The sequence below is a fragment of the Acomys russatus genome, chromosome 32 (genome assembly GCF_903995435.1).
Source record: "Acomys russatus chromosome 32, mAcoRus1.1, whole genome shotgun sequence".
Classification (NCBI taxonomy): Eukaryota; Metazoa; Chordata; class Mammalia; order Rodentia; family Muridae; genus Acomys; species Acomys russatus.
In genome coordinates, this window is record NC_067168.1 from 34,070,136 (window position 1) to 34,082,913 (window position 12,778).

Here is a 12,778-nt window from a genome sequence, read left to right on the forward strand (position 1 = left end):
TGAACCCATCGTGCTGTACTGTCATTTTAGCCTCCTTTTCCTTCCTCAGACTTGTCCCCCACTCCAAGACCTTACACTGCTTCTTCCATCTTGGAATGCTGTCACCAGACATCCGCATCTGTGACTGGCTTCTCCTTTCCCTCTTCCTCCTCCTCCTCTCCTCTTCTTCTCCTTTGGTTTTTCCAGACAGAGTTTCTCCATATAACAACCCTAGCTTGTTCTGGAGTCACTTTGTAGACCAGGCTGGCCTCGAACTCAGAGATCCGCCTACCTCTGCTGGGATCAACAGCAGGCATTCAGCACCATGCACTGCAGACTGGCTTCTCCTTATTGGTCAGCTCAAGGGTCACCTGGTCAGTGAGTTCTGCACACATCCTTGCCCACAGCATCCAGTATTGTTTGTTCGTATGTACTTCAGAGAACTTGGCCCTGCCATCAATGCCCTGTGCGTGCCGGTACCCACAGAGGCAAATGGGACAAGCTTAACCATCTAATAGCACTTTTAATCTACACTGCAGCGATCTTGGATGAGGAAGGAAAAAAAAAAAAAAAAAGTCAGGACTTGAGACTGCTGGGACAATGCCCCAGACCCCCAGCAGAGGTTAGGACTAGCTGTTATGAGCATTCCAACGTCAGCTCATGATGTGTTTATTGCATTTCTTTAGTACAGTTGGCCTGCCTCACCCCGGACCCAACAGTCTAATCTGTTCACAGCTTCCTGCTCACTGCCCAAGAAAGAGATTGCTTCCCCCAAGACAGCTCTCTGGCCCTGGTCTACTCTGGAGCCCCACTTCTCTGTCCCCTCCCTCCAGGCTAGATCCTGAATTGATCTTGGACCATTCTTCTGGGGCTACGTTCACGAGTTATTTTGTTAATAAATAAGCTACCCTTTGGCCAGGGCCTACTTATGGGTTAGGTGTCCCCATTGGTCCGAGGACCTCAGTGTGCCCCAGCCACAACTCATCTGCCTTCCTGGCATCTGTCTGCCCCCTCCTCTGAGTGTCATATCCATCCTGGCCCCCCAGTGTGGGGACCACCCAGTCACCAGTGTGCTGCGCTACGTGGTCCACGCTCAGCACGCAGCTCAGAGACATGCATCCGCCTGTTGCGACCCTTACGACGAGATTCTGCGGCCACAGAGTGGGGCCCTGACTGCGGGCGGCACATTCGCAGGGAGGTCACGCCTCCACCTCCGCCGCCGCCTGGCTCCACCAGCTGCAGGAAGTCCCGGTACCAGAGTTTAGGGCCTGGTGGTGCGGGGGCTGCCGTCTCCTCGGTCCGTGCCAGTCGTTCAGCCTGTACCGCACTCAGGACATGAAGTACCAGGCGACGCAGTGGCTGTGAAAAGCCTTGCTCAACTGCCACGCACAGATACACGCCAGAGTCCTGGCGCCGCAGACCACGCAACAGCAGCCCCCGTGCAGTCCGCTCAACGCGCTCCTCAGCCAGCACCTACATGTGAGGGCAAGAACACAAAACAAAGGGTCATTGGGAGCCAAAGCTGGACAAGGAAAATAGGTGCTGGCACTTAAAGGCTATGTGCAGGGCTGGAGAGATGGTTCAGAGGTTAAGGACATTGACTGTTCTTTCAGAGGTCCCAAGTTCAACTCCCAGCAACCACATGGTGGCTCTCAGCCATCTGTAATGAGATCGAAGGCCTCTTCTGGCACACAAGTATACATGCAGGCAGAGCAATATATACATAATAATAAATAAATAAATCCTTTTTTTAAAAAAAGGCTATGTGCATAGGCATGGGTAGCCTTCAGTCGAAGATTTGCTCTGGGTAAGAGGGCTCACTTGCATGGGTCGTGGGGTGGACCAGAAATCTCAATGCATGGCAATGAGGGAGTCTAACTGGACACAGTGGGGCATCACTAGGCTGTGGAGTAAAGCTAAAGACAGAACCAGGATGAGACCTATGTGAGGAGTCTGACTGAGCAGAGCCTCACTGAACTGGATTTCATCTAGGTATGAGGTACAGGTAAAGGCCTCCTTAGGCAGGGCATGGCTTCTCTTCCATGGGCCTGGTTGGGAAGGGTGATGGAATGCACACCTGGGTGTGGGCTGCCTCCCCTGCACGATGGAAGGTCCACTCCACATGGGCCTGGAGCGAGCGGGGCTCACACTCTAGAAAAGCACTGCCTCTCTCCACACCTAAGACCTTTCTCTCCAGCAGCGCAGGATGAGAGGAGTCTTGAGACAAAAAAGGTAAAAAGTCAAACAAGGCAGGGTTGGGTGTACAGACTTCAAGGCCTGAGGGTAGGAGGTGATAGGGTACTCACCCCCGGGGCACAGGGTGCTGGGGTCACCGTTCCTTACATCTTGCCTCCGGAACCGCCTGAGGGAGACATTAAAAGCCGTGAGCTCTTTTCCTCTTCTCTGCTGTTGGCAAAGACTCCCTGCCAGGGGTCTAATCTAGACTCCAAGCCAACCCACCTCTTGGCAGTAGACTGGAAGCGTGTGCAGGCTGACCCATCCCAGGCACAGTAAGGGTCACGGGCCAGGCAGCATTCTGCACATGCGCGGCCAAGGGCAGTGCAACGGTGCAAAGCAATCTGGGCCACTGCGCTGGGTGATGCCACGTAGAGTTGGTGCTAGAGGGCACAAGAGTCTCCAGTCTGATCTAGAGCAGTCCTTACCTGCCTTCCTTCATTCAGCTAGCCTTTTCCCCACTGGACAAATGTGAACACTGAGGTCTCATTGACTAGCCAAGAGGAGCTATACCTGAAACTCTGGGCTTTGAAAACCAAAGAGAGCTGGGCATGGTGGCGCACGCCTTTAATCCCAGCACTTGGGAGGCAGAGGCAGGCGGATCTCTGTGAGTTCGAAGCCAGCCTGGTCTACAAAGTGAGTCCAGGACAGTGAAGACTACACAGAGAAACCCTGTTTCAAAAAAAAAAAAAGAAAAGAAAAGAAAAGAAAACCAAAGAGAGCCAGGCATGGTGGAGCATACCTTTAATCCCAGCACTCAGGAGGCGGAGGCAGAGGCAAGAGGATCACTGTGAGTTCAAGGACAGCCTGGTCTATAAAGCAAGTCCAGGACAGGAAAGGCTACACAGAGAAACCCTGTCTTGGAAAACAAAAACAAAAACAAGAAAGAAAGAAAGAAAAGAAAACCAAAGAGAAGCGAGATGTTGGGGTGCTTGTGGTACAAGGTCAGTTCATGCCTGAAGCTCAGTTACTTACCCTTTTAGAGGAGATCTGCATGCTGGTGATGGCGGCAGAGTCCTGAAAAGGAGGCAGGACATGGGCATCAGGGCGTAGTGGCCTCAAGTGATGAGTCCTAGGGTGACTGGGGAAGAGGCCTCACCTCAAACACCTGCAGCTCTTCCAGGAGAAGTCCTTCAGAGTTAGGTCGGCTGCCCTTGGGGACTGAGATCACTTTCAGCACGGTGCCCACATCTGTAGGATGAGAAGAAGGAATGACTATATTGGTTTTCTCTGACAAGCCAAGTGTCTGTGTCTGTGTGTGTGTGTGTGTGTGTGTGTGTGTGTGTGTGTGTGCGTGCGTTTGTGTGTGTTCATGCTCTGTCTCTACCTTCATCATGCTGGGTCATGAAAAAGTTAAAAAGTGTGGGTTGGGAGCCAGGCATGGTGGTGCGCGGCTTTAATCCCAGCACTCGGGAGGCAGAGGTAGGTGGGTTGTTGTGAGTCCGAGGCCAGCCTGGTCTACAAAATTAGTCCAGGACAGCCAAGGCTACACAGAGACACCTTGTCTCAGGAAAACAAACCAAACCAAACCAAACAAAAAAAATTAGTTAATTAAAAAGTGTGGGTTGGGGGCTGGAGAGACGGCTCAGTGGTTAAGAGCACCACCTGCTCTTCCAGAGGTTCTGAGTTCAATTCCCAGCAACCACATGGTGGCTCACAACCATCTATGGTGTGATCTGATGCCCTCTTCTGCAGATAAAACACTCATATACAATACATAATAAATAGATATTTTTTTTAAAGTGTGGGTTGGAACAATCAGGGCCACCTCCAGAAGGTGGGGTCACAGCCCAGACAATGATGTAGCTATTGGACTGACCAGAGACAACTTCTACCTCCAGGCCAAGGAGCTGGAGGGCGCTGTACGTCCTATGTGCCTCCGGTGAGACCCTGACCTGTACCAATGAAGAGAACATCGTAGTGTCCGTCAGCAGCTGCTACTCGGTCTGCAGCGATCTGGGTGAAGGTGTAGCCTGCTCCCACTTGTAGGAAGAGAGGGCGCCCCCCCATCGGCAGGACGGAGTTGTACATGAGAGGGTGGTTCCGAGCAAATTGAATTACATCATCTGGGAAGTCCTTGGTGGAGCTGAAGGTGCCAAAAGTCTTGCTGGGGCACTAGGGAAAGCAAGGCACATCAAGCAGAGGCCAGCCCTCCATTCAAAGGCCCTGGGGACATGACAGGTGGACAGGGACAAGGGCCCTGAGTATCTGAACCTTTCCCTGGTGAACTTTAGGCACATAGTCTCACTCTGCAATTCTATTTTATGATGATGACATTCCCCCACCCAGACCAAAAGGAAGAAATCAGTCTGGGCGTGACTCCAGTGCTTGGGAGGCAGGTGGATCGATGTGAGTTCGAGGCCAGTCTGGTCTACAAAGAGAGTCCCAGCAGAGCCAGGGCTATTACACAAAGAAATCCTTTCTTGAAAAAACCAAACCAGGCCAGGTGTAGTGGTGCATGCCTTTAATCCCAGCACTCGGGAGGCAGAGACAGGCATATTGCTGTGAGGTCGAGGCCAGCCTGATCTACAAAGTGACTCCAGGGTAGCCAAGGATACACAGAGAAACCCTGTCTCAGAAAAAAAGAAAAAGAAAAAGAAAAGAAAAGGAAAAAAACCAAAGCAAGTTGGGCGGTGATGGCACATGCCTTTAATTCCAGCACTTGGGAGGCAGAGGTAGGTGGATCTCCCTGAGTTTGAGGCCAGCCTGGTCTACAAAGAAAGTCTCTGTTACACAGAGAAACCCTGTCTTGAAAAAAAAGGAAAATAAATTTTTAAGAAAGAAAGAAAGAAACCCAAACCAAAATTAATAATAATAATAATAAATAAAAGGAAATCAGACCTCACCCCTCAACAGAACCCTCAGGCCAAGTCACATTCTCCACCCTTGAGACTTTGAAGTTGGTCATTGCAAGTAGTCCCTAGCAACGCACCATGCCAGGTCGTGGGTAGGGGACGCGACCCTGGTAGGACACCCACTGATGTGTAGGTCCCTCCTTGTGAGCAAAAGGTCCCAAGAAGGCTCGGCGCACATCATTCATGCTGTACACACACACAGCAGAGCCCTGGAAGATGCCACTGCAGGCAACGAAGAGAGAGCAAAGTGAGGAGCCCCAGCAAGCTCAACCGACCTCGCAAGGGAACACCTGCTTCCTGCCCCTTACCTGGAGGTGGAGAAGATGGCATAGAGAAGTGACGTCTGGCGGTCCCGAGAGGACAAAAGGAACACATCCTCTGTAGGCAAAGGAAAGGTTGGCAGGGCAGTACACACACACACACACCTCAGGCTCCTGGACTCTGCACCCTGACTCCTCACCCCCCCCACCCCCAGCCACTCCTCATTGGAGACACTCACGAAGTTGGTCAAAGTGGGTGTCACCCTCCACTCCAGGTACCGAGCACACAAGCCGCGCCTTCAGAAATGTGGTCCATTTGTTGACCAAGCTGCGCTGGCCGCCCAGGTCATTCTGCTCACAGGATCAGAAGGGATGAAAACAAGACCATAGTAGGCAAAGGGTCAGGGGCAAAGGTAGCCCAGGGGATGTACGGCTGCCAGCGTCTCCTTACCCGGCAGATCTGGCCAACGCGAGACACTGTCATGCGTCCCATTGCTGGTGCTGCTTCCACTGCGGACTCACGGAAGAAGAAATAGATCTTATCGTCATCAGGGTTCTCGCTCTCTGGGATCCAGAAGACCTTGACAAACTTGGGTTCTAACAAAAATAGAAGCCACGGTATCAGTGGGTTCTGGCCATAACATGGTCAGCACCTGCAAGGCAAGAAGCAGCCACGAGGGGGCAGTAGAGACCACAGCTGCGAGCGCAAGCAGGCTGCCCTACTCCCCGTCTACAGAGTTCTGACCGGGCTACACTTCCTTAATTTGCCAGGAAGAGAGAGAGGAGGTATCCGTTTCCACCTTCATTCATAAATCTTCCTCCTAGCAGATCAAATACTCTCTGTCCCTGCTTCAGTTCCTCTTGCTGTCTCATAGTAAAGGACTCCAGCCCTAGTGTGTCTTTGTTTTCCTATCAGTATTAGTCTGTTTCTTTGCTGGCTCTTGCCTCGAGGCCTTTGCACTAGTCATTCCCCTGGAAAGCTCTTCCGATTCTGTTGGCTGTTCGCCTTGTGTCCTGAAAGCTATCAATAACTCATAGGTCCTCCAAGCACACGGCTTCCCTTCCTCAACCCAGCATCCTTTTCCCTTCTCCGTTTTTCCATTGTTATGGCCACTGGAATTTATCTCGTGTCTCTGTTCTGAGAGCCATGGCCTTAAAGACTCTCATCTGTCTCTGTGACCCTGGCACAGGGCCTGACTATGGTAGATACTTGGGAGGGACTTCACTTTGCCCATTGCTCCCTTGTTTTTTCTTTTCTTTCTTTCTTTTTTTTTTTTTTAAGATGTACTTATTTATTACATATTACATACACAGTGTTCAGCCTGCACGTACACCTGCATGTCAGAAGAGGGCATCAGATCACACAATAGATGGTTATGAGCCACCATGTGGTTGCTGGGAATTGAACTCAGGACCTCTGGAAGAGCAGCCAGTTCTCTTAACCTCTGAGCGAGCCATCTCTTCACCCCCCCACCCTGCCCTTGCTTTTTCTTTGTGTGGCACTTTCCCTGTTGGAGGATAGCATGGCAGTGCCCTCCCAGCGGCCCCACCAGCTTCTCACCATTGAGCCAGCGGGAATCATGGGGCTCTGTCCGGAGACTCGGATTCTGACCCAGGCTGCGAAAGATGGTAAAGTCTCGGCCCATGAGGTCCGCCGCCACCCCTGAGTACAGCTCGTCCCCTGCAGACAACCGGGCAAGGGGACAGACGCTCAGCCAGCTGTGAGCTCTCAGAGTAAAAGTGCCTAGGGAGCTCCGGGGGGCGCTCAGGGAGTGGAGACTATAGGGCATCTGAGGGGGTGCCCTTGGGACGTGTGAAGTTCTAGGGGGTTCTGGAGTTAGATTGAGTGCCAGCCTCTGGACTCACCCACCAGCACGGAGGCAGCTCGGTGCCTCGGGTCGTAAGGACTCTTCCCCTTGCCGTCCTCCAGCTTCCTCAGGTCCAGTCGGAGCACGGGTTCCTGGGGAGCAGCGGAGTCGTTAATGCCGGGTCCAGGGTCTTTCGTCACATGCTCCCTGTGCACCCCCCCTCCCTGCCCCTGTCTGGTCCTGGTCTTACCTCCAGCTGGTGGCCCACTTCCACAAATGCACAGGTTGGGTGGAAGGCCCCAGTGCCGCAGGCCAGCAAATGGGTGTGGTTATAGGCGTGTAGCAGCTTCACGAAGTTCATGCACTCGGTCTGGGGGGCAGGTTGGTGGGGAGGCAGTCAGGTTTGCCCCATCCCTAAGGAGTTGCAGTTCACTAGGGGCGACCCCACCTTTCCCTTTCCTCTGCATTGGCCCAGGGAAGCACTAGCATAAATTACAGGCACCTGAGTGTCCTTTGTGACAACCTACCTTCACAGGGTGGCTACATGAGAAAGTGTGTGTGTGTGTGTGTGTGTGTGTGTGCAGCCCCCCTCCATGACTCAGAGGCCCCCCAAGAAGAATCACATGAGCTCCCCCCCTGACTCACCACCTCCACACCTCCTCCACCTTGACCTCCCCAGCCAGAACAGGCTAGCCTCTCCCTCAGCGCTGGGATAAGAGGCCCCAATCCCTTTGAGTAACTCGCACTCACACCAATGTCCTTCCCTGCCCAGTTGCACTCTTCTCGCCATTCCACAGGGGCCGGCCAGGCCAGCTATGGGGAGGGGACACAGGTTAGGCACTTGAGGCACACTCTATTTGGGGGGGGGTTCCTCCATTCATTTGCCCAACCCTGGCACCTTCTTGGCTCTCTTGCTGATGTTGTCCAGGCTGAGGGAAGCCACATGGTTCTCAGCACCCACAAACAGGCGTCCACGCTCCTCGTCCACCAGCAAGGCCTCATAACAGCAGGTCCGTTCCAGCCTGAAGGTTCGGACACCATGCTGCACCTGTAATTCTGCAGGGAGAGAAGCCTCAGAGAACTTTCCTGTCATGACAGAAACTTCCTCTCGGCCCTGCCTAGTTGTCTCTCTGCAGACCAAGGTTATTTTTTGTGTGGCCCAAGCCACACATGTGTGCACTTACATGTATGTGGGCTTACGCATATGAAAGCTGGCCCACCCAGGTGCATGTACAGAGTTATAGGGTAGATGGTGCAGCCCCCAGAAAGGGGAAAACAGGTTTGGGAAAACATGTGTAGACAAGTGGGCTGGCAAAGCTGGGAAGCCAGGCTCATGGACTCCTAGGTTCTAGAAAAGACAGAGTGAGCAGAAATGGATAGGATAGAATGCCATCCCTAAAATGTCAGGCTGTGGGTCTCTTCCCTGTCACCCTGCCTGCCACTAGTTTGGATTCAGCAGAGTTGACTATCAAATGCCACTCAGTGCCCAGGGAACACTCCTCTGTTTAAGGAGTATAAGAAAGGGGCTCTGATGGCTCCCCAAACCTTGACTTCCCTGCTAAAGAGGCATGGCTTGCCTTGGGACAAGGTGATGAAACAGAGACAAGGACTGTTGCTATGGAGACAGCAGGGGTCCCTCCTGGGGAAAGTGTGAGGGGAAGGTAGACAGAGAGGTGGCAGACCGAGGTTAGACCGAGGCTAGGTCAGGGTTAGCTGGAGATGGCCCAAGAATACTGCCAACCTAGCAAGTGTCTGGGGATGGGGACGCACACACTGGCATCTGCGAGTCTTTCCATACTGGGCCCTTTCCCTGTTCACCTCAAACCCGCCGCCCTCATCTGCCAGGTGCACCTACCTTGAAAGGAGAGCCGAAGGCGGGGAAGGTTAGGGGCAGCATCCCCCAGCCCTGCTGCCCAGAGAAGGGCCAGGCCTGGGATCATGGCGGCGGCCTCGGCCCGCCCCATGCCGGCAGCTCAGGGCGCCCAGGGTTCAGCAGGCGTGTGCGGAGGAGCCTTCAGCAGCCCTGGACTCTGCCCCAGGATCTGGAAAAGAGTAGGCAGAGCAAGGCAGAGAGGGTAAGGGCGGGAGGGCATGGGGGAGTCCCAAGGGATCAGATTACAGCCCAAGGGAAAGAGGCTGGGGGGTCGCATACCGTTTCCTCTCCACCAAGGATGCCCCGCCTGGCCACAATCAGAGACACACCCACACCGGGCACACCCTCAGGGTCACCCTGCACTGGCAGGCACCCGCCCCACCACGTCACCCTCCTCAGTAACCTCCCCTTCTGCACGCACACATGCGCACACACACACACACACAGACACACACACACACACACATTAATTCGCAAACACTAGGCACCCACTTCATGCCAGCCTGGGGCAGGGACAGGGTACAGATGATGCAGACAAGGTCCCCAGGCAGTAAAGGGCAAAGGGCCAACAATAAGTCAGATCCTGTGGTCAATTCTGAGGGCACCCAGTGCAATGAACAAAACAGCTGATGAAGGGAGAATGACAGGAGTAGATGAGGCCTCTGGGGGTGGCAGTGTACCCACAGACTGGCAGGGAAATGCAGAGGCACTTTTGGGACTGGAGCCAAGATTGTGGGTAAATACGGATATGAATATATTTTTGAGGGTCCCTTTATGAACATGCATACGTGAACAGTGTGTACGTATGCATATGTATAAACATCTATGAGCAAACATGTGTCACCCCTATGTAGATATAAGTTGGGCGTGCAAATGTGCATATACACATTTGACACTGTGTATACATCTATTCAGCGTGCACCAGCATAACATATGCCTTTTTGGTACAGGAGGCACACCTGCGCCAGGGCAGGTGCGTGCACATACATAGTGGACATGCAAGTGAATACAAAAGCAGTATCAATTACTTCCTTTGACAGGTGAGACCTATTCCTGCCAGGCCGAATCCAGCAGGCCTGGCCTTGCAACTGGTTCTTTCCTCTCTGCAGCCTGAGGATAGAAGGAGCTGGCCGTGCAGAGACTAAGGTTAAGCTTGCCCCAACAGAGGAACGAGGACATGGGGTGAGGTGACCTCTCTGGCCCATCTTAAGCTTCAGGTAGAACAACAATTTGCCCTCCAAGTCCCTTCCATTTTGAGATCTTAAGCTTCCCTGACTTTGAGCCGCTGCATTGACCCAGACACCTTGCCTGGCACCCTCAGGTGGGGCCAGGTTCTGGCTGCTCCGGCCACTGTCCTTTACAGGAGCAGGCAGGACAGCTGGGGTACAAGGGCCGAGGCCCCAGTGTGGATTAAAGGGAATTCGCTTCTAGGATAGGTCTCAGGCCTCTCTTGCCTTCTCTCCACACCCCTCACCAGTTTCTGGACCCCTCCCAGGCCAGACCTTATGTCCCTCCTTCCATCTGCACACACTTGCCTGTGCCTCTTCTCCGGTCCTAGTAGTCTGTGAGGCTGGCACGGCTGCCTTCCCACACTCCACCAAGAACTCTGCCAAGGTGTCTCCCACCTTACCTCCTCTTGTCCTGGGGAAGGGGAGCAGGCTAGGGCCCACAGGGCAACGCGCCCCCCCCCCCCACGGCTGGCTCCTTTAAGTAGAAGCCCCCGCCCCCACCAGGCTAGCCACCGCCCAGAATACCATAACGTTTGCAGGGCTACAGGGTGGATCGGGTGACCGGCTCAGGCAGCTGAGACTGGCTGCAGACAGTGGCCTCCCCATGAGTGGAATGGGAGCAAGGGTTGGGCAGGTAGAGACGGCTCTTTCCTGCTGGATCTCAAGGTGACCGGTGCCCCATAGGGTAGGTAGTCCCTGGAACCTGGCAGTAAGTTAAGGCAAAGCAGGTAGAAAAGCAGCTATTCTCCCCCCACCCCCACCCCCACCTACCCCGACAGTTCAGTGCCGGAGGCAGAGGGAATAATAAGCCAGGCATTCCAAGTCCTCACTTGTCCCTCCACAGCTAAGGGATGACTGGACACTCAGAAGTTGCCTGGGACAGGTGGGTCAGAGGTCAGGGAAGGGCCTCTCCTCCCCTCTTCTGGGCCCCAGCCCCAGTCACTTTCTTACCAATTGGATCTCTTAAATCCTTTTCAGCTGTCTGGCCTCACAGTGGCTGCTATGACAGCCAGGCAGGAGAGGGGAGGAAAGAGAGGGCAGGAAGAGTGTGGGCCTATCCTGGGAGCCCTACCCTGCTGGAGCTAGGGGCAGACTTTGGGGAGGTGGATGGCCTATTGACTCCAGCTCTCATCCAAGCTAGGAAGCCAGGCCTGTCCATCAAACCCAGAGCCAGGTACCTGAGGGAGGTTTGTGGGGTTGTTTTTGTTTCAAGGTAGGGTCTCCCTTAGCCCAAGCTGGCCTGGAAGTTGCTATGTAGCCCAGGATGGCTTTCAACTCCTGCTTCTCAGGTGCTGGGCCAGCTGTAAGGCAGACAAGCTTTCAGACAAGACAGACTCCTACACTTGACTTCGGTGCCCAGGTTAAGAAGTACCTGGGGGGTGGGGGTGGGGGCGGAGAGATGGCTCAGAGGTTAAGAGCACCAACTGTTCTTCCAAAGGTCTCGAGTTCAATTCCCAGGAACATGGTAGCTCACAACCATCTACAATGAGACCTGGTGCCCTCTTCTGGGGGTATATAATAAATAAATCTTAAAAAAAAAAAAAAAGTACCTGGGGTGTTGTCCTGTAGCTTGTTCTGGAAAACTCTCCCTGTTTGGACTCTTCAGAGCACTTTAAAGGGGCTGGATGCTATCTTAGTCTCCCCAAAGCTGACCTTCCTTAGGGGTCAGCAGACCTCCAGCCTGGTTTGTATGCCACAGGTGTCTCTGGCACTTCGACTGGGCAGTTTTGTTACATGCTGCCTGGATGTCAACCAATCAGAGATAAGGGAACACAGACAAAGATAAGGGACACATATCTCCCCAGGGGCCTTGGGATCCAGTGTTCCTGACCTACCTATCTAGCAGCAGTGGGAGAAGGACCAGGGGGCATCAGGAGGGAGCCTAGAGGAGCATCAGGCTTCCAAGATGAGGCCCTGCCCTGCTCCTGGCCTGGCTGCCTCTCCCCACGGACCTGGGCAGCCTCCCTTGGCTTCATGCAAGCAAACAACATTCTTTGGCTGTTTACAATTTTCCACCCAGCAGCAAGTGTTGCTGAGGCCCCTAGCCAACCCCTCTTGTGTCCCCTGTCTGCCCAGACTGCCTTCAGGTCTCCAGGCCCAGGGATACCATCTCCATTCTTTTATCACCAGCCCCGTATTCGCACTGGGAGACAGCGCCAGACCCACACCATCTTTCTGACAACCCGAGCTGGAGGGAACCTGCTGTCCCTGGCCCTCTTGAGCCAGGCGACTCGCTACTGCAGATATGTCTCCTCACAAGATCTCTTTTCTGCTCCCTAGTTTTATCATGCTGGGCTTAAGGGAGGGGTCCCCTTAGAGGCAGCACCTCAGGTGTCAGTACCCAGGTGTCATAATCAGACTCCTAAAGACTCTGGAATAAGGCAGTCTTGGTTTGGGTCTGAAACCCAGAGAGGCAGCTGGCATCTCTACCCCTGCTTGTGTCCCCACCCGCCCCCAGGACATCCACTAGCACAGATCTGCCTGGGTGCTTCCTGTGGAGTGCTCATGGTTGTTACAGCCTGCCAAGGCCTTAGCTTTT

At 53.7% G+C, this 12,778-nt stretch overlaps 1 protein-coding gene across 1 annotated transcript; it reads right to left on the reverse strand.

Annotated features, from left to right (window-relative positions):
- Positions 1–848: 848 nt before the first annotated feature.
- On the reverse strand, positions 849–12,338 carry Sema3b (semaphorin 3B). Its single transcript, XM_051140248.1, has 19 exons — positions 12,075–12,338; positions 10,765–10,942; positions 8,993–9,179; positions 8,036–8,193; positions 7,888–7,950; positions 7,388–7,507; positions 7,196–7,289; positions 6,891–7,010; positions 5,781–5,926; positions 5,569–5,680; positions 5,378–5,447; positions 5,147–5,291; positions 4,110–4,329; positions 3,314–3,405; positions 3,190–3,231; positions 2,440–2,597; positions 2,286–2,341; positions 2,057–2,196; positions 849–1,452 (listed from the first exon to the last, which is right to left on the reverse strand). The coding sequence occupies exons 3-19, from the start codon at positions 9,099–9,101 to the stop codon at positions 1,042–1,044; spliced, it is 2,256 nt and encodes a 751-aa protein (XP_050996205.1). The 5' UTR covers positions 9,102–9,179; positions 10,765–10,942; positions 12,075–12,338; the 3' UTR covers positions 849–1,041.
- Positions 12,339–12,778: the final 440 nt, after the last annotated feature.